Source organism: Peromyscus leucopus, chromosome 8a, assembly GCF_004664715.2.
Source record: "Peromyscus leucopus breed LL Stock chromosome 8a, UCI_PerLeu_2.1, whole genome shotgun sequence".
NCBI classification, from domain to species: domain Eukaryota; kingdom Metazoa; phylum Chordata; class Mammalia; order Rodentia; family Cricetidae; genus Peromyscus; species Peromyscus leucopus.
In genome coordinates this window covers 57,989,796-58,014,543 of record NC_051085.1, presented here as the reverse complement: position 1 = coordinate 58,014,543, position 24,748 = coordinate 57,989,796, and the positions used below count along the sequence as shown (strand labels likewise).

The 24,748-nt window shown below is 40.4% G+C and overlaps 1 protein-coding gene across 1 annotated transcript in view; it reads right to left on the bottom strand.

The window, feature by feature from the left end:
• Positions 1–24,748, bottom strand: part of Lix1 (limb and CNS expressed 1) — a 50,917-nt gene that overhangs the window by 2,556 nt on the left and 23,613 nt on the right. The window contains exons 3-5 of the mRNA XM_028866567.2: positions 12,501–12,641; positions 10,218–10,313; positions 703–780 (exon numbers count right to left, since the gene is read on the bottom strand). Of these exons, the coding sequence (XP_028722400.1) occupies positions 703–780; positions 10,218–10,313; positions 12,501–12,641 (315 nt within the window). The remainder of the gene's footprint in view (positions 1–702; positions 781–10,217; positions 10,314–12,500; positions 12,642–24,748) is intronic.

The following is a 24,748-nucleotide window of genomic DNA, read 5'->3' as shown; positions in this document are numbered from 1 at the left end:
ACTATTGTCCTTCAAGTTCTAACGATGGGTAAAGAAAGGATAAATCTCAGAGGGCAACAGGAAAAAAGCATTAAACACACAGGACAAAGTTTATGCTTGGTATTAAAAGGAGGAGGGGTTCCTATTGTAAGTAATGAAGGAATACTGAGACCTTGCCTCTGGAAAAAAAAAGAAGAAATTTCTAAACCAAAAAAATTAAGTGACTAAATGCCAGTGTGTCCAACTTCATGGTCCTATTTGCTGCTTTTGAAGAACTATTGTTGTAACAATTCTTCCTGTCTTTAGTGAGGAGGTTTTAGAAGCAGTGGATTCTCTTTCTTTTTATACTGCAGAGTGCAAAAGGGGACAGAGCTGAGGTAGGTAGGGTGGATGCAAAAGGTTAAGTTCAGCACTTCACTTAGAATCCAACACTGTCTATGGTTGTTTCATTCCGCATTCAGTATTATGGGTGTTCTGATCAATCCTACGTAGAGCCAGCATTCTTAGTGTGTGGCAGTACCTGACTCAATATTTCTTCACTTGTCCCTGCTCTTACTTAATAGGTAAATATAAATTTAAAACAAAGAATTGCATAAACGAAGGAAGTTTCAGTCAATATGGTCACACAAACAGAAGCATCTGAATAAAGGAAGCCTCTTCAAAGTTTGGTAAACTCCTGAACTTGTCCTCAGAACACTACCTGTTCCAACCAGAAAGTCTCACCTGTCGAGAGCACTTTGTTTCACGGAGGGCTTTCAGGCTTCCATTCCAATGCAATAGTTGGAAAATGGTCATCAGTTCCTACAAAATCCAAACATCTGTCATTGATCTTAAAGCAGAAGTGTATGTCAGTAAGAGCTGAGCAGACATGCCTGATCCCAAAGAAATAAAGGAAACAAGATATATGGCATTGTCAGAAACTTTGGGACTTTCCAAAGAACAGAGCACCAAGGCCCTGAAGAAGTGCATCCATTCCCCTGCTTTTTCCTGCTTTCAATATGAAATTACTAAATGGTTGACAAGTGTCTTTCAACACTAAAAATACACATGTTAAACTAATCTTACACACAAAAGTTACTTTTAGAAACATAGGAGAAATAACTTACAAACAATGTTACACATACATTGTATCATTTTTTTAATTTCCAGAGACTGGAAACATCTTAAATGTTCATATTTAGAGAACAATTAAAGTATGATATATCCATATTACTGAATACTGCATACTTAAAGGATGTTAACGCCCTCTAAGTTATAACACAAAGATGCTGTGGATATCATTCTATATAAATAAAACACTGATGGCCAGTGACCAGGCAGGAAGTAGGTGGGACAAGGAGAGAGGAGAATTCAGGGAAGCGGAAGGCTGAGGAGGGAGACACTGCAGCCACCGCCAGGATAAGCAGCATGTAAAGACTCTGGTAAGCCACCAGCCACGTGGCAAGGTATAGATTTATAGAAATGGGTTAATTTAAGATAAAAGAACAGTTAGCAAGAAGCCTGCCATGGCCATACAGTTTATAAGTGATATAAGCGTCTGAGTGATTATTTTATAAGTGGATTGTGGGACTGCGGGGCTTGGGGAACCTGGAGAGAAGCCCTCCAGCAACACAAAGAAATCTATAGTGTATTGTTAAAATAAGAGAAAAGCACACAATGGTGTGTCCTTTGTGTTTTATTTTAAAAGAATAGAAGATTCCTATATATACATTTGCTTGTAAATGCATAGAAGAGTTCTTACAAGATGCAAAAGAACCTGGTAATAGAGTCTGAGGGTCTCGTTTGATGGTAGAGCAAGTACCTAGCATGTAGGACCCAACTTTGGATCTCCATCGCCAAAAGCAAAAAATAAAATTGATCTGGTAATATGTCTGACTTAAGAGAAAGGAGTGGGAGAAATTCTTTCCAGAATTCTGCAGAAAAGGTTTTGGGTTTTAAATCATGTGACTAGGTGACATTAAAGAAAACAACTGAAAATTTAAGAATTTAAACTGAAAAATAAATGTCTATATTACTAAGTAAAATTTATAGGAGTCCATTTGCTTTGGACCAAGCTCATTCCAATACATGCCTTAAAATGGACCAAACCAAAATAGACTCTCTCATGATAAAGTTCCATCTCAGCAAGCTGAAATAGATTATTTACTTGACTTTTTCAGGACACAGGAAAAAGAGGGGGATGGAAGGAGGGAGGAAGGAGAGGGGGAGGGAGAAAGGTGGGGAGAGAGAGAGACAGGCAGACACACACACACACACACAGAGAGAGAGAGAGAGAGAGAGAGAGAGAGAGAGACAGAGAGAGACAGAGAGAGACAGACAGAGAGAGAGACAGACAGACAGACAGACACAGAGACAGAGACAGAGACAGAGAGACAGAGGGGGGAAGGATATTTTAGCCAGCATCAAAAGAGAGGTAAGTCTCTCTGTTTTAAGAATGCCTTAAAATATGAACAATGTGGTTGTATTCACCTTAAAATAAACAAAGAGTTCCACATTCTGTATCTTTAGCCCTGAGTGAGCACAACTTGTCAGCTCTATTCCCATTTTCCTGTGTGATCTAGGACCAGTAAGCTGAACATTTCCATTTTCCTAATGTCGTCACAGCTAGCAGTTTTCCACTGAAATTATCTGTGTTTCACCTATTCAGGGATTTTGTTTTTGTTCTTGTTTTTTTTTTTAAGCTAGATGTCAATTATGAATCAATACCATAAACCACAACCATATAATCATTGGAAAATAACTCTATATAATTAAGGAACTTTCTGCGTATGAAAATAGTTATGAAAACTTAGCATCTAGACAGATGTGCTATTGACTATAACAACAGTCTTTTATTGACTCTTTTTACTTCTTTTTTCTCAAGAACATGTTTTTCTTCTGAAAGTCGTGAGATATGTAGTCTTAGGTTGCAGGCATGTTAAAATTATCTGGTGGATCTTAAAACTGTAGGGTTATCAGAGGATTGAGCAGTCTGAGCTCTGAAACTTCTGTTGTGAGTTAGTGCTGCTGCTTTTCATCCCAAGATCCAGTCTGGCACATTGTCTGTACTCAGAGGAGTACCCCAGGAGACAGTGAGCCGAGCAGTAAAAGCAAAACCATTTGTTCCCATCAACTAAAATCAACACAAATATTAAACAAGTTGCTACTTCCACACCAAACAAAGACCCCACTGTCCAGCATCCCAAATCAAATGCCCAGAGACTTGCCCTGTCATAGCCCCTTTTCTCCCTGGTCCTATGCAGTTTCACTCCAGCATATAACTACACTAATAAGAAAAACTGGGAGCATTCCAACAGACTAAGTCTCACCTAATAGGGCTCTCATCACTGTGCCTGTCAATCCATTCATCAAAGTATTACCAGTTGCTCAGGAGGGTAAATTTCTGCTACCTTCCCCAATGCTCCCTTTGAACCCACTCACTCATGCAATACTTTGTAGCCACAAAAATAAATATGAATTCTCTGTGCCTTGATAAAGAACAGGATCTATGTTGTAATAAAAGGTCAATATTTGATGTTTCTTTGATTTCATATAAAAAAATCTACTTGAATTTTGCACTCATTATATATATATGTGTGTGTGTGTGTGTGTGTGTGTGTAATGTTACATATTGTTTGTGTGTCATATATCTGTGTGTTCATGTGTGTGTATGTACATGTGTTGCTAGAGTTTTCTTTCCTTGCCCACAGTCAGGACAACTCTTTGTCACCGGCCAGTCCCACAGCCACTCAGACCCAACCAAGTAAACACAGAGACTTATATTGCTTACAAACTATGGCCGTGGCAGGCTTCTTGCTAACTATTCTTACATCTTAAATTAATCCATTTCCATAAATCTATACCTTGCCACATGGCTGGTGGCTTACTGGCATCTTCACATGCTGCTTGTCATGGCAGCGGCTGGCAGTGTCTCTCTGCCTTCAGCCTTCCGCTTCCCAGAATTCTCCTCTCTCCTTGTTCCACCTACTTCCTGCCTGGCCACTGGCCAGTCAGTATTTTATTTATTGCCCAATCAGAGCAATTTGACATACAGACCATCCCACAGCATACATGAGTATGAATGAGTGTAGGGGCCAGATGTTGACAGTGGGTGTCCTCAATTGCTCACCACCACATTTTTTGAACTTGGAGCTTACTGATTTGGCTAGACTGTCCAGCAAGCTCTAGTTATCTTCCTGGTGCTTCGATTACAACATTGAACTATCATGCCTGGTTTCTTCTGTTGATGCTGAGGGTAGAATTTAATTCCTCTTGTCTGTGTGCAAGCATTTTAGCCTGAGCTCTCTCTCCAGTCGGTGACTGTTTTTTTAATGAAGAAAAAAAATTACCCTGTTTCTTCAGTTGACCCCTCACAACCTCAAATCTGCAGTTGGTTTTAAGTTTAATTTTCTTTCAATTCTGGAAATCAAACTCAAGACTTTGCACATACTTGGCAAGCTTCCTATAAGTGATTTATACTCACAGTCCCTGTGTAAATTTGGCAACCAAAAGAGGCAGGCTGGACCTGTGTCGCAGCTTCTAGTAGCCATCCTAGCATTGCCCTGAAGTGATTCTGTCTGAGAAACAACTTGTTGCTCATACAGCTCTTAATTCCATCTCTGACAGCTTCTGTGTGTACTCTTCTTTCCTCGGGATCTTCTGGAACCACATTCTCATCTATGACCCATGGCTGCCTCTTATAGATGCACTGCTGTCATTCTGCCTGGCAAATCACCCAGAACTTTAGAATCCACAGTTATGCTATGAACAGAATCAGAAATCCTTCTCATGCCCCTTGGCGACCTTCATCTCTCAAAGTTTTCCTGAAAAGGCTTGAACTGTTCTTGCCTCTGGGAGGAAGGTCGTTTACTTCCTGACTGCTCTAGTTTGTCTGAAAGTACTTCCTCCTCAGTGTGACACTGGCTCTTACATTTCCTTCTTATCCTTATACATTCTATCCTGGACTAGACTTTGCCCTGCTGTGTAGAAACACTTGTCATCATCATATAAGGTACACCTAATTATATATACTTCCTGTCCCACTTCTTTATTCCCCTTCTTGAGACCAAATTCTTTTAGTTGTTGTTTTGATTGTTTCGAGACAGGGTCTCACTATATAGCTCTGGCTGTCCTGGAACTCACTACGTAGACCAGTCTGGCCTCAAAACTCAGAGACCTGCCTGCCTCTGCCTCCAAGTGCTGGGATTAAAGGAGAATCTCTGTGAGTTAGTGCTTAATCCAGTACCTCTACACCCTGTCAGACTCAAGGGAAATCCATGCAATGTTGCAGATGATGTCTGTAAGAAATTGTTTTCTAGTTTCACCATGATTCCTGTTGCCTCGTTTTTATTCTGGCTTTGTGCCTGATCAATCCCTGACTTGTACAGAAACTTACAGTCACTCTATGATGGCCTGTTCTGCCATCAGATGTTGTGGAGTTTGTTAGATAGGCTAATCTTGAAGTCTGAGGAGAATAAAAGGAAAGTGAGAAGCTAGCTTGTTAAGGTGAGGTATGTGAGGCAAGATTTAAACTGATTCTTGAGTATTCTGCACCTTTAAAAAATTGGTATTTTGTACCAGGCAGTTAGCACACATGTTCAACTTCAGTACTAGGGAGGCAGCAATAGGTAGATCTCTGTGGGTTCAAGGCAATCCTGGACTATCTACTGAAACCTAATTTTTAAAAAAAAAAACAACTTTTTTTTTTGTATTTTGTTTATTAGGAGGGATTTTTGCACTTACTTTGAGCTTTAAAAAACTGTAGTATAACATTATATATTTTAATCACTGAGCTTTTAAAAGCAACTTTCATTTTTGTACCAAGACAGATGTATTACTTTCCTCTCCTTGTCTGGGACCTTCTGGATCTGTACTGGCGTCAAGCCTGGCTTCTTACTTGTGAGGTCTATGCAGCCCTGGAGGCACTGCCCTTGGTTTGATACTCAGCTTAATAGTTTTTGAGCAAAGGCCTTTGCATTTTTATTTTGCACTGGGCCCCACAAATTATGGAACTGGTCTCCATCATCAAAGTAAACTGTAAACTGAATGGTGAATAAAGTCTGTGTTTTCTTTGCTCTGCGGGGAAACTGCCGTTGCTGCTCTCCATCCGCAGTCCACAGCTCCCTGTTTTTACTTTGCCATTCAATTCCTTTAATCCTGCAACAACTGGGCTCTGTCCTGGAAACTGCCTGCCTGGTTTCACCTATTAGAGACAATGGCTTTTCAGCTACTTTGAGCAGGAGAAAAGGCTCACTGCCTCTTTCTGGAACTTTGGGAGGCTGGCTTGGCTCTGTGATTCATCAGAAATAAGAAAAACAAACACTGTAAATGGAGAACTTGGAAAACAGGTGGGCACCATCTCCCCACCCAAGAGAATGAGTTTAAGAGGAAATTTGTTTATGGGATGAGGCTTTAAAAGGGGACCTGGGGAATTTAGCACAGATGTAAATAAACAACTCTTCCTTGGGTTGCATTAGTCTTCAGAATAAATATATTAACCAGCTTCAGTCAAATTCTGCCTAGAATCTGACCTTGACAAGACCCAGCGCCCGCCGGGTTGCCATTCTTGTCCCCCCCCCCCCCTAACAGCAAGCAGTTTCTCTCCCATCAGCCTGCCTCAAAACAGGCAGCCCCTACTCTCCCAAGAAGTGAAGGTAAGCAGAAGCCTGTTAAGACCCGCTGAAAACCCAAGGGCAGTGAGGAGACACTAGTCTTGTTTTTTTTTTTTTTTTTTTTTACGCTGTAGTCATCCATTCCTAGATCCAAATGCTCTTCTGTGACACCCCCCAGGAGGGCGAGAAGCACTGAATTGTGCCTCTGCAGAAATAGCCCAAGTCTGTATTCACTTCCCTTTATGTGTAGGCACAAGCTGATACATCTGCTCAGACCCCATGAAACTTGCTGGGCCCCAGCAGGCAGGCGGAAGGGAAAACTTGGCTCCCTGGGTCCTTCCTCCTGACCCAGGGTTTCCCTGCCTTCTATCTTTTCCTTTGTCCCTATCCTACCCTCAGCCTTCTTTGTGAAGCATTTCCAGAGTGTGATTTAAGTGATCATCATTTAAATACCTGCTACAGACCACACAAGAAGCAGACGACCAAGGCAAGGGTTAAAGTTGTTACTGAGGGGAGATTGAGTAGAGCCTTTTGTAGTACTTGGAAGGAGGCTTTTGTTTTTTTAATTTCTTATGTCACCAGCTTTGGTAGATTAAGCCAACCATGTTCAAAATCATTTTTTGTAATAGCTACTAAATTACATACAACTTCTAGGTCCAGGAGTGGCAGTAGGAGAGCGGCCTCTACACTTCGACTGGGCAACACAGTAGAGCTGGTGGGAGAGCTGACCCGATTCCCTTGCTAATAGCTACAAGGGATGAACTAGCCAGGGCAAAGCTGGAGAACTCACCCTGGTGATGAAGATAGGGGAGAGCTGTCGGGCTGACCAACTGTGCAACTACCCAGGCCCCAAACCAGGGTTAAGTGTTGGCCCACCCCAGCATCCCTCCCAACTGTGTCTGCTAGAGCTGGGATGGGGAAATGGGGGTGAGAAGGGTGTCCTGTGAACCCAGGCCTACAAGACCTTCACAGCACAGGGCAGCAACAAGATGTCCAGGGAGAGTCCCAGGGAGGGCCCAGTGTGGATAGTGTAGCAGAGACCAGGGGCCTGGAGCCAGATAAATGATTCTGTGCTGTGAACGCATGTAAAGATATATGAATAGAGGGGCTTACTGCGTGACACACTGTGTCACACTGCAGCTTCCATGACAAGATTTTCCCTTTCTTCCTCTGCCCCCTTTTTTTCTTTTTTTCTTAAAATTTATTTTGTTTTATTGGGGGAGGGCATGCAGGGGCAGAAAGCAGATGTGAGGATACGGGAGATGTGTGGGATCGAGATGCATGATGTGAAAGGCACAAAGAATAAATAAAAAAGAAAGTTAAAAAATATTCCTTGAAGAAAGAGAAATGACTTTCCCCCTTAAGAGAAGAGCTGTTCTGGATTATTTATAAATGTCCAGGTCTTTGGCTCTATAAAATGACACTATTCTTTTTATTTTGCAGACAATAGAAATGAGTTTCGGAATGGGCAAGCTCACAGATGTAAAGTGATAGGCACCCACACATAGGTCTGTATGGTTTTAAATACATGTCTTTTCTCTTCTGCCATTCTTTTCCCTGTTATTTTCTCCTATGCTTGGGGTTAGATTGTATGTGTGTGTGGGGGGGGGTAGGTAGTAGATCCCTTTATAGTTTCCCCCTTTTATTATAAGGCAGGGGACCGTGAAGCGTTTTGGCAGGGAGCTACATAACCTTTTGTGAAGCTTGTGATTACCTAAAGGTGTCTGGGGGAATCCATCCATCAAGCAGCCTCTGATGTTTCAAGTAACACAATCCTTCAGAGTCATCCTTTCATGGAGTGTTTCCCATGTGCCAAGCTGTTCTAGACTCTTCTCATCCTGTCCTTTTCACCTTCACACTGGACTGTGGGGCAGTACTGATATTTCCTCAGACTTATACACAAGTGAAGAAACAGATTTAGAGATAAGGAACAGAGTAAGGCTAAAACAAGCTAGTCTATTCTGTACATCTTCATCCACTACAGAGAAAAGTTGGTGGTTTTAGGCACTAGCTGCAACACAAAGATTAAGTTTTACCATGACAAACATTTTTGTTCATAAAATTTTGTAAGTGTGATTACTTTCTGAAGTCAAACATAAGAAAATAGAAGTCCTGGGAGTAAGACTGTACTATTCCATAATAATTTTTGCTGGTATTCTACGTCATTGGATATTTTACTTCCTTCAAGCTTAGCTGTTTAGAGGGACACACATTACCTGCCAAATTACTACTGAATTTTCATCCACCCAGGCCAGTGTATGAGAAGAATTAGATGTATGAGAAAAGGAAAGAGATTGTCTTGCATGGGTCTGAAGCCTAGAGCTCAGCCTTTTGCTAAGTGAAGATAATCTTCCTTGGATAACATGTGGATAATAACAACTACTTCATATGACTGTTATAGAGGTTAAATTATAGTAATAATTGTCAAATACTCAATATTATGGCAAAGAAAGTATCAAACAAGAATCAGATACTAATATCATTGTCATTAGTGTTATTTTTATACTTTATAAATACAGATAGAATAAGCCAATTTTAATTAGAAAACATCTGTAAGCCCAAAATGTATATATTGCAGTTAGCCCAGTGAACCACACAGCCTAGCAGAGTGTGCCTTCAACATGCCCAAAACACTTACAGTTGGCTTGCAGTTCAGCAAACATTTATAATATAGTATTAAATATCTTCTGTGATTTATTGAGCAATATACTGAAGATATGGAACAGTGTTGTTTTCATGCCTACATAAAAGTGGGAAATCATAAACTGAGGATTGTGTGTGATAAGTAACAGAGTTCCTCAGCTATTACTGCTTGTCAGATGTAGAGGACATGTTGCTAATGTTGGTTTCCCTATAGGAGGGAGAGGCACATCTTGTTTAATAGAAATATCAGACCTGAAGTAATACTTTTGAATGTACCCCCATGGAAACTCTTATCTGACTTCTGTAATAAAGGAAGAGATAGTCACAGCAAAATGTTTAACCATTTGATTTTGTTTAAAGGGAATCTTAGTCCTGAAGAGCGGTTGAAGTGTTACTGGGTTGTAAAATGGGCATTACTCACCTGTTTCTAAGAGATGTAAAGTGACAGACACCATATGTAAGTCTGTATGGTTCTAAATTAACACATCTCTCTTGTGCTATCCCCTCCCCCCTGTTATTTCCTTCTGTTTGAGGATAGTTTTATTTGGAAAAAATATAGATTCTTTATAGTTCTCCTTTGTTGTTGTAAGACAGAGGCCCTGAAGTTTTGGGGCAGGGAACTTCATGAGAACAGAATGTGCCATGATTGCTCTTTGATTTGGGTTAGTGAATGTGGCTAAAATGCAGGTACCAGGCTGAATTCTAAATGGGTAAATTTTTAAAAAACAGATTGTTGGAACAGATGATACTAGTGTTGATGATAAGAGTTACATGTCTTGGGTCTGGAGAGATGCCTCAGTAGCTAAGTTTAATTCCAGCTCCAGGGAGATCTGATGCTCTGCCCTCCACAGGCACCTGAACTCGTGCAAACACACACACACACACACACACACACACACACACACACACACACACACTATTAAAAATAAATAAAATAAAGAGTTACACATCTCCCAGGCTTCTGGATTAGATTATTAAATAAATAACTGGCGGGGAGTTAGGCACCTGAAACTCCAGCATAGTCTTCCCCATGTTTGACTCCAACATGTAGTGATAGGCTCCAACACTTGTGCTGGGATCATCCGCATCATCTAAAGTGCCCTTGGGAAGAGAAGCAAACAAAGAAAAGTCACTGATAATTCCTTCCCTACTTTGAATGAATAGGACCTAATCCTATTATTAGTCTAAAGGTATTGATATCTAGTTGCTCTTGGATAAGATACTTAACCTCACCATGACTCAAATAAAGGGTGTTTTATAATCAGCTTGAATGTAGCTTTTGCTTAAAATGCTAACAGATTGTATAACTGCTGATAGAATAATAATCCCAAAACAAGAATTCCTTTTTTTTTTTTTTTTTTTTTTTTTTTTAAGGATTTCTTGTCAATGATGCTTTAATGCTTATGTGGCTGCTTTCCATGGCTGTCACTGTGGCTTACTGAAATCTTACAGCATTGACCTTATCCTGATTTCAGGCAAGACTGTATAATACAAATTGAAAGAACTGTGCAGCCGTGTGGCCCATTCCTCTTTTATGCTTGACTCTTAAAGGGAAGTTTTCATAATAAGCTGCTGCTGACAACACGGGTATTGGTTTATATTTTTCTTTTTTACTCTCAGACTACTTAATACTTAAGAAACAAGGTGGGTGAAAGGTAGAAATGAGATTCTTTTTCAGCTTGGTGGTGAGGAATGACACTAAGCTCTGGACCGGCATTCAGGCTTCCTTCAGTATCCCATGGCCTTGGATTCCCACGATGGTGGGCAACAGCAACGTTGTGAGACTGAACAAACAACTGTCAGCATCAGGCAGCAGGAAATGAATAGCTTTGAATGCAATAACATTAACACACTGCTCCTGAAATATTTATGTTGGCCTTTTAAATATCCTAGGGGAAATCCACCCAGAAGCCTGCAAGCCATATATATTCTCTCTCTTTAGAAATTTCCACACACAAAAAATGACAAATTACATTTACATTGAGGGCCCTTTCCTGCCCCTAAGTAAATTCCACATGTATATAAATCAGGCATCATTTTCCTGACTTCTCTTCCTCAAAGGCACTTGTAATTTACAGGACCAGAAAAGAAAGACTTCCTTTTATCTTCAGACCAGATAGAGTGCAGAACTCTCCACTTTCTCCTAGCCAGGCTACTGGTTCTACTATCCTGCTGCCCCATCTCTTGTCCAAGTGATAAGAGCATTTATAAGGAGAAAGGGTCCCTAACAGTCTGATCATCTCCTTCATGAGCAACTGCCCTGGAAAGACAGAGCCTGTCAATTCAGCTCAGGAGGGAAGAAAGGGAGGGGATGCCGGCACAATGGCCTTTAATCCCAGCACTCACTCGGGAGGCAGAGGCAGGCAGATTTCTGTGAGTCTGAGGCCAGCCTGGTCTACATAGTGAGTTTCAGGACAGCCAGGTCTTCATAGTAAGAACCTGTCTAAGACAGGGGTTGGGGGGGGGGAAGGGGGACAGAAGAAAATGGCAGGGTTTGCCCTTCTGTGATTCAAACTCCTGCCCTTAAGCACACACAGAAAACATCTGCTATAGGTGTGGTCCAGATTTCCTCTGTAGCTTACGGTTGGAGATACTGGACAGGAATTCCAACCATTTATTGGACAAGTAAATATCTAGTTCTGGATTGTGGAGAAATTTCCCTATTTACCTTTTTAAGACACATTTTGTTGTTTTCATTTTTCTCTCAAAGCATTTTATTGTATCTGTCATAGAAAGTTTCAAAGATTACCAGAAGATGTAAACTGGGAGGAGCCATGATTATTCTAACACACAGAGCTGTCTAAGCAGCTCATAGTTTCTTACACTATGAACTGCAAGGGTGCACACTGGCTGGGGAATTATTATTTACAGTAAGGACTTCAAATATTTAGCATAATTAGTTAAGTTTGTGGAAAATTAGAGCTAGTTTATCACTAGATTATCAATCATTCTTCAACTGCATACATTCTTGGACCCTAAAAAATATCTATACTCCTCAAAAAGCAAACATTGAAATCAGTGTGATTATGTGATCTTCCTCAGTGTGAAATTTAATCATTTTTGATCCTGGTATATCAAGAGTATTAGCAAGATACACAATGGGGAGACAGCCCCACCTTCATGATTTCTAACCTGAGGATCCATATTGCTAAATGTTAATGGGTAGATGAGCAAAAATTTAACCTGAATATTGTTGAAATGGGAAATTTGCTTACTTTAATATTTCCCAATATTCAAATGTCCTCATGTTCTCACAGAGGCCACCTCTTGACTCTCTTTGGTACTCACACTGGTAGAGGCTACTGCTTCCTGAACACTCTCCATGATGAACTCTTTGGTGATCCTTCGGGAGGGCAGCTCGTTGAAGAGAGAGTTGATGAGGGCCACTTTAGCTGCATCCCGCCTGGCCTCTGCTCTACTTAAGCAGCACTTGAGAAGAAAGGAGAGAGACGGTTATTAAAGAAGTCAGCATCTTGCCATTCCAACACTGCAGCAGGGCACCTCTGTGCATTTCTACTTATACATTTACATGGGTTCTGGATTCAGACTGTTGGTATTCACCTCTTAGTATGTAAGCCTTTGAACAAGTTAATTATTCTCTCTGTGCCTTGATGTCCTTCTTAGTAAAATAATAGTAGGCTTGAAGTTGAAATTGATTAATTGATATGAAGAAAGCACTGTGGTGGTATTGTGTTCCCTGAAATATTGTGCACCCTAATAAACTTATCTGGGGTCAGAGACAGAACAGCCACAATATTAAACATAGAGGATAGGCAGTGGTAGCACATGCCTTTAAGCCCAGCACTTGGGAGGCAGAGCTAGGCAGAAATCCATGTGTTCAAGCATACAGCCAAGCATGGTGACTCACTCCTTTAATCCCAGAAAGCGAGCCCAGGGAGTGATGGTAGAAGGCAGAAAGATATATAAGGCGTGAGGACCAGGAACTAGAAGCATTTGGCCTGGTTAAGCATTTGGCTGGTTAAGCTTTCAGGCTTTCGAGCAGCAGTTCAGCTGAGAGCCATTGGGATGAGGACACAGAAGCTTCCAGTCTGAGGAAACAAGACCAGCTCAGGATCTGGTGAGGTGAGGTAGCTGTGGCTAGTTCTGGTTCTCTGGTAGTCCAGTTCACCCCAATACCTGGCTCAGGTTTGATTTTATTAATAAGAACTTTTAAGATTCCTGCTACAAAGCACCAAGAATGGTCATGGTACATTGTCCTGTTCCATTGAAATCATATCAGTCACATATATTTTACCATTATGATAGTTGTTAGAACATATAAGTTAGTGCAAGGACACTACTGTCACTACATAATGCTTTTAACTTTTCCATCATTTGTTCCCTACCTTTCTTCTAGAAATAGTTGCCTGATTTTCTTGCCCTTTATACTTTGCTCATGTAGTTTGGGTAGGAATCAAACCCATTTGGTTTTCCCAAAGTTAGGTGCCACAGACTGCCTATGCTCAGTAACTTAATAAATACATCTTTTTTCAAGCTTGTTATGGTGACAACACCCTATAATCCCAGTACTTTAAAGACTGAAGCTATGATAATTTTGAGGCTAACCTAGGCTAGAGAGGGACTGTGGGGCTTTAGCTCAGTTGTAGAGTACTTGCTTAGTGTGCACACGGCCTGGGCTTGAATCCCAATACTATGAAATATGTTTTTCCAGTGCTCCCAATGTAATGTTAGTCTCCATCCTCCAAGCCTGCTTCCCTCATTGTTCACATGGGCTTGCCTGAGTATCTGGCTTCCATTCTGTTCACTGTGTCTCTTTTCCTAATACTTAAAAGTTCCCATTCTTTGAGTTCTACTTTGGTATGGAGTTTGGGGGTCCAGAGAGAGGTAGAAGTCCTATAAGAGCAAGAATGAAATCACACCTTTAGAGCACTTAAGACATGATGACTGCTCTCCAAGAGACTCCTATGAACACAGAGCTATAGACACTAAAATTCCCAGTGGGAAATTAGTCTTGTGAAAAGAAGTCCAGGCCCAAGGCAAGTCAGTGGAGGTAGCCAGGCAGCCCAGGCTTGTAAGATCTAGTCCACCTGAGCTTTGGGGGCTGTTTTCTGATGCACAGCTCCTACTATCTAAAATGTGAGACTTTCAGAAACATGATGATGCATGGTGTGAAAGGATAGGGAAAGTATCGAGGATCACACTTCATTTTTCAGTTTCACAGCCTCAAAGGTTCTTTTCCCCCAACAGAAAAAAACGAAAATCCTATTGTATGATATTTTGTTTGTGTTCTGACAAATAAGGCTTGCCTGGAGACAAGAGGGCAGAGCTAACCACTAGTTAACTACAGAGGCCACTTGTGGTGGCATACACCTTTAATCCCAGCACCTGGGAGGAGGAAGCAGGAAGAGTAGGAGTTCAAGGAGATCCTGGACTACATGAGATTGAGTCTAAAAGAGAAACAGAACTGGGCAGTGGTGGTACACATCTTTAATCCCAGCACATGGAGGCTCAAACCTTTGATCTCAGCACTTGGGAAGATCATGCCTTTGATCCCAACACATGGGATGCTCAAGCCTTTGGTCCCAGCACATGGGAGCTGGAGACAGGAATATAAGGAGTATAGAGACAGAATCTCACCCCAATCAGCTTGAGGATTCGTAGAGACAGGATCCCCACCCCCATTTGGTCTGAGATTTTGTAGAGGTAAGAAGTGACTGTGGCTGCTGCTCTGCTTCTCTGATCTTTCAGCATTCACCTCAATATCTGACTCTGGGTATTTATTGATAAGACAAATTAGGATTGCTTTCAAAATCCTTCTTGTGTGCTTTCTGCAGCACTCTTTACCCTACACTGACATTTCTGCCCTGTCTCCAGGCACTTACAACCTTATATCATTTAGAGCCCAGTTTCTCCTCCCCAGGTCCACAAACCCAGTTTAAATCCCTGAGATCAGGTTCCCCATCTCCAAACTTTCCAAATAGCAGGAATGCTCTAGTGTAACAATCATGTAGGTAAAGTAAACACTTCTTTTGACTCCCCCCACCCCACACTTTTGTGCTTGGGATTTTTGTATGCTTCAACAGTCTTCACAATGTCCAAATCAGGATCAGTGCTTGTGTACCATCAGGGCATAGAAAAGGTAGTAACTACAAGGACTTTTAAAACAATGGGGTAGGTGTGTGTGTGTGTGTGTGTGTGTGTGTGTGTGTGTGTGTGTGTGTAAGAGAGAAACAGAGAGAGAGACAGGGACAGAGACAGAGACAGAGAGTGGGACAGAGATAGAGAGACAGAAGGAGAGGGAGAGACAGAAGAAGCTTAATGCTTGGACTCCAGCTTATGGAAGGTGGTGGAACTTTTAGGAAACGAGGCCTCTGGGAGAGAAAGTTAAATCATTAGAAGAAAACACTGGGACCTCAACACCTCTTCCCTCTCTCTTTGTCTCCTGTTTGGCAAGAGGAAAACAGCTTTGCTCATGCATGCTGTCTGCCATAATGCGCTGATTCAGAACAGGCCCCGAAGCAGAAGAGCCAATTGACTATGGACTTTTTAAGACCATAAGAAAAAGGAACTTTTATTCTCTTAAAGTAGATTGTCTCAGATATTTGGTATAGTGAGGGTAAATGACAAACACACCTTTAAATGAATAGAGCTGAAGTTCTAAAGTGTGTGTAGAATAACAGTGGATGTGGGGTAGCTGGGTCTCTTTGGTGTTGGATGAGAAGCAAAAGGGCTTTGGTACAGCTTTAGGTAGGAAGCCTTTCAAACTTTAGACATCTTCTAAGGTTTAGGCTATCTGTGTTAAGTCAGAGAATTTCTACATGCCGTTTTATTTTGTGCGGTACACTTAGCCAGAAATGCACGGGGCCATGAGGTCTGAGTCAATTGACCTTTAGTAATGCTTAGATGCTGCCTTTTCCAGGAAGCTTTGCCTACCACTCTCAAGCCAGGATGAAGGCACTGACTATACTTGAATGTAATTGTTTGCTGATCTTTGCCTGCTGTCTCCTACCTGCATGTTACATAATTTTCTTTGTGCTTCTACCCTATTACATAATTTTGATGTAATTTTCTTTGCATCTCTGCCTATTACAATTTACTGAATGAATAATGGGCTGAAACATAGGAAACTCAGTAGCAAATCAATAAAACACCCGAAAAATGTGCAAGAAATTCTTTCAAGAGTAAATGCATTTATATTTCTTTTTCTTAAAAAGTACTATCCTATATATTTTATATGGTAATTTAATTCAGCAATATGAAAATATATCAAGCCTGGACTAATTATTCATAAGGATAACTGGTTTCAGACTCTGATATGAGCATTTTTGCCAATGTGTAGAATATATTTGTTAGTCTTTGAAAAGAATAAACTCCCATTAGAAAGAAAGGTTTTAAAATAAAGCAAACAAAACAATTCTAAAAAAGAAAGAAAGAAAGAAAGGAAGGAAGGAAGGAAGAAAGAAAGAAAGATTTTGCCAATATTACACAACATCTATAACAGCAGCTCTCGTCTTAATAGCAGTTTGGCTTTACAAAATCTACAACAGAGCTTTGGGATTTTAGAATTTAGGGAATAAGATTCAGGTCAGAGCAGTCTTAAACTCTTAAAAAATATCTGTCTCTCTAAATAACAGCAATTTAAGCCAACTTTCAGGGGGGAGAGGGGGAGAGTGAGACAGAGTAAACACTGCACAGTCAAAAGAAGCTATCTACTTAAATAAGAGCAGCTAAGTACTAGATCAAAGGCAGCATGTACATTTACAGCCGTATGGCACTGCCTCACAGATCAAAGGATACCTAGGCAGGCAACACAGGGCCTTTACCAGAGAAGCAAGGAAAAGAAGGTGGGAGACTCAGCTAATCTCAAGATGTGAGAACAGACACCTGTCTTTACTTATTTTATTGTTTCAGAGCACTTGATTTTTTTTTCTTCTTCCAATGGGGAGAAAGTGTGCCTGTTAAAAAGTACATAAAATAAAATAAGTTCTGAGCCATCAAAGAACTTTTCTTTCTATTGTTCTTTGTATTTCTGAAAGCACTTCAGAATGTCTGTAATGCCAGCCAGCTGCTTTCTTCTGAGCCAGTAACTGCCACCTGTTTTGCTTTTGAGAGGTTTAAGGAGAACCTTTCACCCATAGGAACATGTACTTGGGCAAGCAATTTAGCTCATTTGCAGTCTGCTTGGAGTGTCAAAACCACACAGTCCAGATGCTCCTGTAAGAACAGGCACGTTCAGTGTCAACCACCAAACAATGGGAACCACTGTACGAAAATAAAACATGGTAAGTTACAGGGCATTTTATTGTTTTCCAAACTGGTTACCAAGGACATCAGATGGGGGTAAGTGAAGTATGATGTTATTTCAGAGCAGCTTCCTGCTAGAATTAGACTTCCTTGTATGGTTTATTCTTGCTATTTTTCCACCAGACCTCATCATAAATACAGATCTGTAAACTATGCTTTATGTGCTGACCATTCTTACTTGTTAATACACACAGACAGCTTTCATCCTTCCCATTCTATGAAAGTTCTGAGCTTGAATATTCAACAGTCAAAATCTTTAGCAAAGTCAGCTGTGGACTTCTTAGGTATTCGAAACTAGATGCTTTGTGAGTGGCCAGCAGACCCCACTCAGGCGTTTGTCTTACTACTCAGGTGCCTTTTATTTGCTAGTAGATTGTAAACTATTATAATCATTAATGCCTTCTAATACTAAAGCAAAAACAGAAAGTCTCCTCCCTGATGACTCCTCCCTCCACAAAAACAAACAAACAAAACACAGAATGTTGTATTTCTTTTAAAGCCATTTAAAAGCAATGGTGAGTCAAGAAAAAAATGCCCTCATTGGTCCATTCTTTTTCCACTCCTCTCCACTCTGTAGCAGTTTTAGTCAAAGGAACATGGCAGAAGTGACAGTATATTTCTCTAATATTGGTTTATAAAAACCCTGTGGCTTCCATCGTGGTCCTGTTTGCCTTTTCTCTGATTACCTGCATGAAGAAAAGTTAGCTGATGTATATGAGCAGCTGTATGGAAAGGCACACATGGCCAAGAAAAAAAGCTTGTTGTCAATAGCCACCTCGATGAGTCTCGAAGGATATCCAATCCGACCTCCCGATGACAGCATCTAATCTGACAGTCTGACTGCCACCTCCAGCAGGTGGTGAGCCAGAAATGCCCAGAATCCAGAGTCCCGAACATGTTTGTAAGTTTTGAAGCAATTTGTTATACAACAAAAGATAACTATTACAGAGGCTTTGCTTGCTTCAGCTAATTGAGAATTTTCTTAGTGCACTCTTGGGGGAGAGCTCAATAGCAGAGATCTCATTGCTGACCCTGAGTGCTTTGGCCCTGTGCTAAGCAGTTTATGGTTAATATCACATCTAGTTATTACAACGATCCTGTGAGGTTGGTATTATTACCCTTATTTTGTAATTGTGGAAACACAGACTTTACAAAGGTTATGTATCCCAAGGTCATGGGACTTAAAAAGTAAACAAATAAAGATCCTTTCTCAAGTGTATCTACCCAGTAGTTTATTGTGTACTTCATAAAATTGCTAACTCAAATTTAGCTAAAATCATATACCATTCCCTAAACCCATATAGTACTTCAGAAAGATTTCTCACTTTGATATTCCATGGCTCACTTTGACAGAAGATTCCAAACTTGACTTCATTTAAAAGAAAAAGTGAAGAAAATGTAGCTCATTGGGAAGGGCAATGTGCTGATGGTCACCTTAATGTTCTCTTTCCTATTCTCTGCTTTTCTGGACTGCAGGGGAAGGCAGAGATAGAAGGGTTGGCTATGGCTTGATCAAAGGACAGTATCATTTTGTCTGTCTCTGGTTGGATATGCCCTTATAGATACCATGGGGTTAAATGTTATAATGTAAGTATTGTTCAACAATTTTAAGAAGGGTTTGGTAACTCTTCAAGAATAAAAGTCATTTCCTGCCGGGCGTTGGTGGCGCACGCCTTTAATCCCAGCACGCGGGAGGCAGAGCCAGGCGGATCTCTGTGAGTTCGAGGCCAGCCTGGGCTACCAAGTGAGTTCCAGGAAAGGCGCAAAGCTACACAAGAGAAACCCTGTCTCGAAAAACCAAAAAAAAAAAAAAAAAAAAGTCATTTCCATTAAACTTTCCAAATTCTACTGGAAAAGAAAATTTCCCCAAATCCAGACTCTTATGGCTTTGTATTTTATTTTGGAGTTTAGGTCATCAGCTAGTCAGTAGGATCTCACAGATGACCCAATAAAGATCCCCCACTGAACCTACCCAGTAACTCAAGTCCAATAGTTCAAAACCTTTAATGTTCATGTTATTGTTACCTGGTAACTTGTTAAATATGTGTATTTCCCAGCTCCAAACTGACTGAGTCAAAATATCTTCAGATAGGTGAGTCATCTTAAACAGTATGCATGTATGTGTCATGTGTATGTGTGTGTAGTGGGGGAGGACTGATTTCAGCACGTGCATGCTATGGAACGTTCCTGGAGGACAGTCTTTTGAAGAATTCATTTAGAGGTAAGGGGAAAATTTTGGGAGTTAGCTCTCTCCTTCTACCTTGGATCCCAGAGATCTTTAAAGCAGTTTTACCTGCTGAGCCATCTTGCTGGCTGGCCTTCTACCTTATTTTTTGGGGGACAGGAGCTTTCACTAACTCGGAGATCACCAATTAGTTAGATTGGCTTGCCAGCAAGCTCAAGGACCTAGTACTGGGATCATAGGCACATGTGTCCACGCCTAGCTTTTTTTTATGTGGGTACTGGAGATCAAATTTATAACCTTATGTTTGTACAACAAATAACTTTATCCACTGACCCAGCACCCCACCTCCCAGATAGGCATTTAAATGAGACTTCCAGGTGATCCTGAAGCCCCTAGACCCATTCTTAGAAGAAAGACAATGTAAAAGTCCACAAATAAAATATGTTAATGTAATGCTTTCAGCCACCCTATATAGAAACCTCCTTATCTTCATGGTAAATCCTGCATTGTGAGCATAGAACAGTGCTAGTTTCTCAATAGAAGAACTGTTTCTGTCTAAGAATAAAGCAAAGCAATATTCAGGTTTAAAAAGTTCTTTTACAGCTCTTCTAAAAGTTGCTGGTTTTTCTAAATTACATTGATGTTCTGCTTTTCCTCTCAGGAGTTTTTATTTCTTCCATGGTAAACTATACAATGTCAAGATGTAATCAAGATTAATTTGTAGGTTGTCTACAAATCAAATAGTAGCTAGTCATTTTTTTTAGACTGCAAAGGTTTTGAATAACAGTAATGTAATAGTGTTACTGATGACTGTAAAGACATGAGAACTCAGGTTAAAGATTCATCTTCGCTGGGGTCAAGGACAGATCAGTGATATTTAGGTAGGACTCACTCAACAGTACATTGTACCCAAGGAGCTCTCCCACACTAAGATTTTTGCAAGTGGCAAACCAAATAAACTGGCTGTGAGAGGTGAAAATTCTTGTCCTAATCATAAATGTTGTAATGTTTGTCATTCAAGTGGTTGAGAACAATTTTCCTTGGCAACCTGTGGTCTGAGTTTCTGCAAGTGACTTGCAGAGTTTGTGTGTATGGCCTGTGGGCTCTGGTCAGTGTCATCAACACCTCAGTTTCATCCTGACGTTGAACAAGCCTTGAACAAAAAGAATTCCACAAGCCAGGCCATGCTGCTCTCAGTTCTTTAAGGCTTTGACCTCCCAGGTCAGAGCATGAACATTTGCATGTGTTCCAATATATTTGGTTGTGGATGCATTAGCATTTGCACCTTCCAGATGGCGATGTGAAAAAGGCAACTGCTGAGTTTCCATCACTCAGGTTAATCTCTGCAGGTCAGGCTGGAGGCAAGTATGTGGGGACAATTCAAGTCCCTGTGTGTGCTGAGAACAGGGGTCTTTGCTAGGCATGGGGGAGGGGACTGGTTTGAGAGTTCAGTGTTCAGGGAAAATTCACCAGTTCCTGTCAACTTAGAGGAACATTTCAGGCATATGGTGGGTCAGAATGTTCATAATATAAACCACCTGCTTCCCTCCTCGTTTACCTCTGCTTGAAATGCTATTCTACACGTGTACCTAGACCAAAGTTCCTGGTAACCATTATAATCTCAAATTGTATTGTGCTCCTTCAAGGTTCCCTCCCTCCCTTCCAGGCTTTCTTCCTTCTTTTTTCTTTTCTCTCTCTCTTCATCTTTTTCTTTTTTAAAGTTTATGTGAAGACAAGATGAATTAATCAAAGCTCAAATTTTTGGCTTATTTGGAGACTACAGAGATGAATGGCTCAGCAGTTAAGAGCACTCACTGCTCTTCCAGAGAACCAATGTTTGGTTCCCATCACCCACATCAGATGGTTCATAACCACCTGTAACTCCAGTTCCAGGGCATCCAACATCTTTTTCTAGCCTCAGAAGGCACCTGTAAGCACATAGCATACACTCATACAGACATGCACACATATACTTAAAAAAAAGAGAATTCTTAAAAATATTTCTTTTGAGCCGGGCGGTGGTGGCACACGCCTTTAATCCCAGCACTCGGGAGGCAGAGCCAGGCGGATCTCTGTGAGTTCGAGGCCAGCCTGGGCTACCAAATGAGTCCCAGGAAAGGCGCAAAGCTACACAGAGAAACCCTGTCTCGAAAAATCAAAAAAAAAAAACAAAAAAACAAAAAAAATATTTCCTTTGGCTTATTTTTTATAGTAATTTTGGTGTAAATGGATTGCATGAGAGGAATGTGAGATGATGATAGAGAGAAAGTCAATGTTACCTGCTCAGCAACTTAGTAAGATGGTGAACATCTTCCCATAGTGTATTACAAGGGCTGTAAGACTCCTGTGGAGATATCCTGACATCCTTGTTTTACTATAGGTCTCTCTCTCTCTCTCTCTCTCTCTCTCTCTCTCTCTCTCTCTCTCTCTCTCTCTCTCTCTTGGTTTTTCAAGACACAGTTTCTCTGTGTAGTTTTGGTACCTGTCCTGGATCTTGCTCTGTAAACCAAACTGGCCCTGAACTCACAGAGATCTGCCTGGCTCTGCCTTCCGAGTGTTGGGATTAAAGAAAGGTGTGAGTCACCACCGTCCGGCTTACTATGGGTCCTCTCTAAGCTTTCCTTTCTCTATATGCTACCATTCTCTCTGGAAGTCAAGCATCTCTACTCACTTTGTTTAATAAGAAAAGAAGATGAGAGTTAAGGAAGAAGGAATAAAGGGTCTTACTAAAACAGTACTTACTAAAACTTACGTTTCTAAGATACATGCAGGTCATTAAAAACTGATGATTAGCTGACATGCCTTTCCAGTGGAATGGGGTTATATATAACTAACCTTCCTATCTTTGAGTCTCATTAGTTATGACAGGGTGTTTTTCTGTGAAGATTTCTGCCAGGAAATGCCTCCTTTAGGAGTTATTATACTGCACAATGTGTGATGCATCTGAGCTTAGTTTCAAAGTCAGGGGAAAAAAAATCCAAGGATTGTTTCAAACAGAAATATTTAGGATTAAAACATTGGTGCCTGACAATAGTCTTGATTTTATGCCAGGAACTTCACTTCTATCTAGAGAATGGAATGCTAAGGTGAGGGCTTATTTGACTACTAGCAAAGAAAACATTGCAGTTCCATTTGGTCAACTATGTGATCTGATTAAATATTCTCTTAGTCTTGGGAAAAACCTCAATTTTATTAACTTATTTTATTGTGATTTTAAATATACCTTTACTTTCTTGGCTTTTGAGAAGACTCATATAATTTATGAAAGTATAAAACAAGTTTTTGTGTCTGATTATACCGGTAAAGTGTGTTTATCACTTTAAGTAAGTAAAAGAAAACAACATTCCACACTTCTATTTTCCTTGTACTTAGTACAATGCTTGTAAAAGTACTTTCCCTAGTTATTTTCATAAGCAATGACTTTGAAAAGCAGAGTGGCAAAAATAATTAAAGGACATTAAGTGTAGAGACAGAGCTTCACAAAGACTCATCTGCTCTTTCTTCGGCTTCCTACTGTACATCCCATTGCACAACACCAGTGTCTTAGGGTTTCTATTGCTATCACAAAACACCATGACCAAAAGGCAAGTTGGGGAGGAAAGAGTTTATTTGGCTTACACTTCAGCATTGCTGTTCATCACTGAAGGAAGCCATGACAAGAACTCAAACAGGGCAGGATCCTGGAGGCAGGATCTGATGTAGAGGCCATGGAAGGGAGCTACTTATTGGCTTGCTTCCCATAACTTGCTGAGCTTACCTTCTTGTAGAACCCAGGACCAGCAGCTCAGGGCTGGCATCACCCACTATGGGCTGTGCTCTCCCCCATTGATCACTAAATGAGAAAATGCCTTACAGCTAGATATCAAGGAAGCATTTCCTCAACTGAGGCTCCTTTCTCTGATGACTCTCTAGCTTGTGTCAAGTTGACATACAAAACGACCCAGTACAACCAGATATGAGTTAAAAATGAATTGAGGGAGCCAATCAAGAGTCTGCTGGTAGAGATACCAAATGTTTCAACCTCATGTACCTGGAATTATACAACTAGTCTTAGAATCACACTATATTGTTGAACACAGGTGCTTATTTTCTATGAAACGCTTTTAACAATAGCCCCTAAATAGTTAAGAAAAATATAATTATTCTAATAAATTAGACATATTTCAAATATATCAAAATATCACATCAATGCTTTACATTTTTCATTAATCATAATCCACATATGTAAATAATTGCATAATATAGTACTATACCTAAGGGAAATTTGCTTTTACTAAACATAAGAATACTAGTCTTAATTCCAAATTATCCTAGCCAATTCTGTACAGAAGATCAACCCATGAAATTTTTGAAAAAAAAAATGGATCACAAACTTTTTAAATAAAAATATAAAATAAGATATTCAAGTTTTCATTTGGGTTTAGAAAAAAACAGCTGCTGGAACAATGAATGGCTTTCCTTCTGCATTCATAATAAGGGGCTGGAAGATGAGTTGGGGCTATGGTTGTTTTCATGGTAAAATGTAGAAAATGCTCTAGCTTTCATGGTTGTGATGTGTAGCAAGAGAAGGATTAACTGCCTACACACACACACACACACACACACACACACACACACACACACACACAAAGACATAATGATAATGAAAATACACCCAGAATGCACAAATCTTGTGTAACTTCAGGGGAAAACTTTCATATCAGTAGGTTGTTTTGTTTATTGTTTAGATATTTAAAAATAATATCATATTTTCACTTCTCTTTTTTTATACTACAGTAATTTATGAAGGTCTTACAAAAGGAAGGACTGCTTCCTCCAACTCCCATCTCTCTCCCATCTATTTGCATTTTGTTGGGGGAGAACTGTGGTGTCAAGATTAACTGAAAATTTCTTAATTAGTCTTCATGGACACAAGCTTCCCATTTACTCCAATGAGAGGTGCTTTGTATAAAAAAAGAGTGTGTTAGCTTGTGACCATCAAAGCCTTGGACAGCTTTCCTTTTACTAATCAGAAAACTAAAGATCATTCTGAATACCACTGTTTTGAATGAATGAGCATAATTTCTCACAGCTTTCATGAGACTGC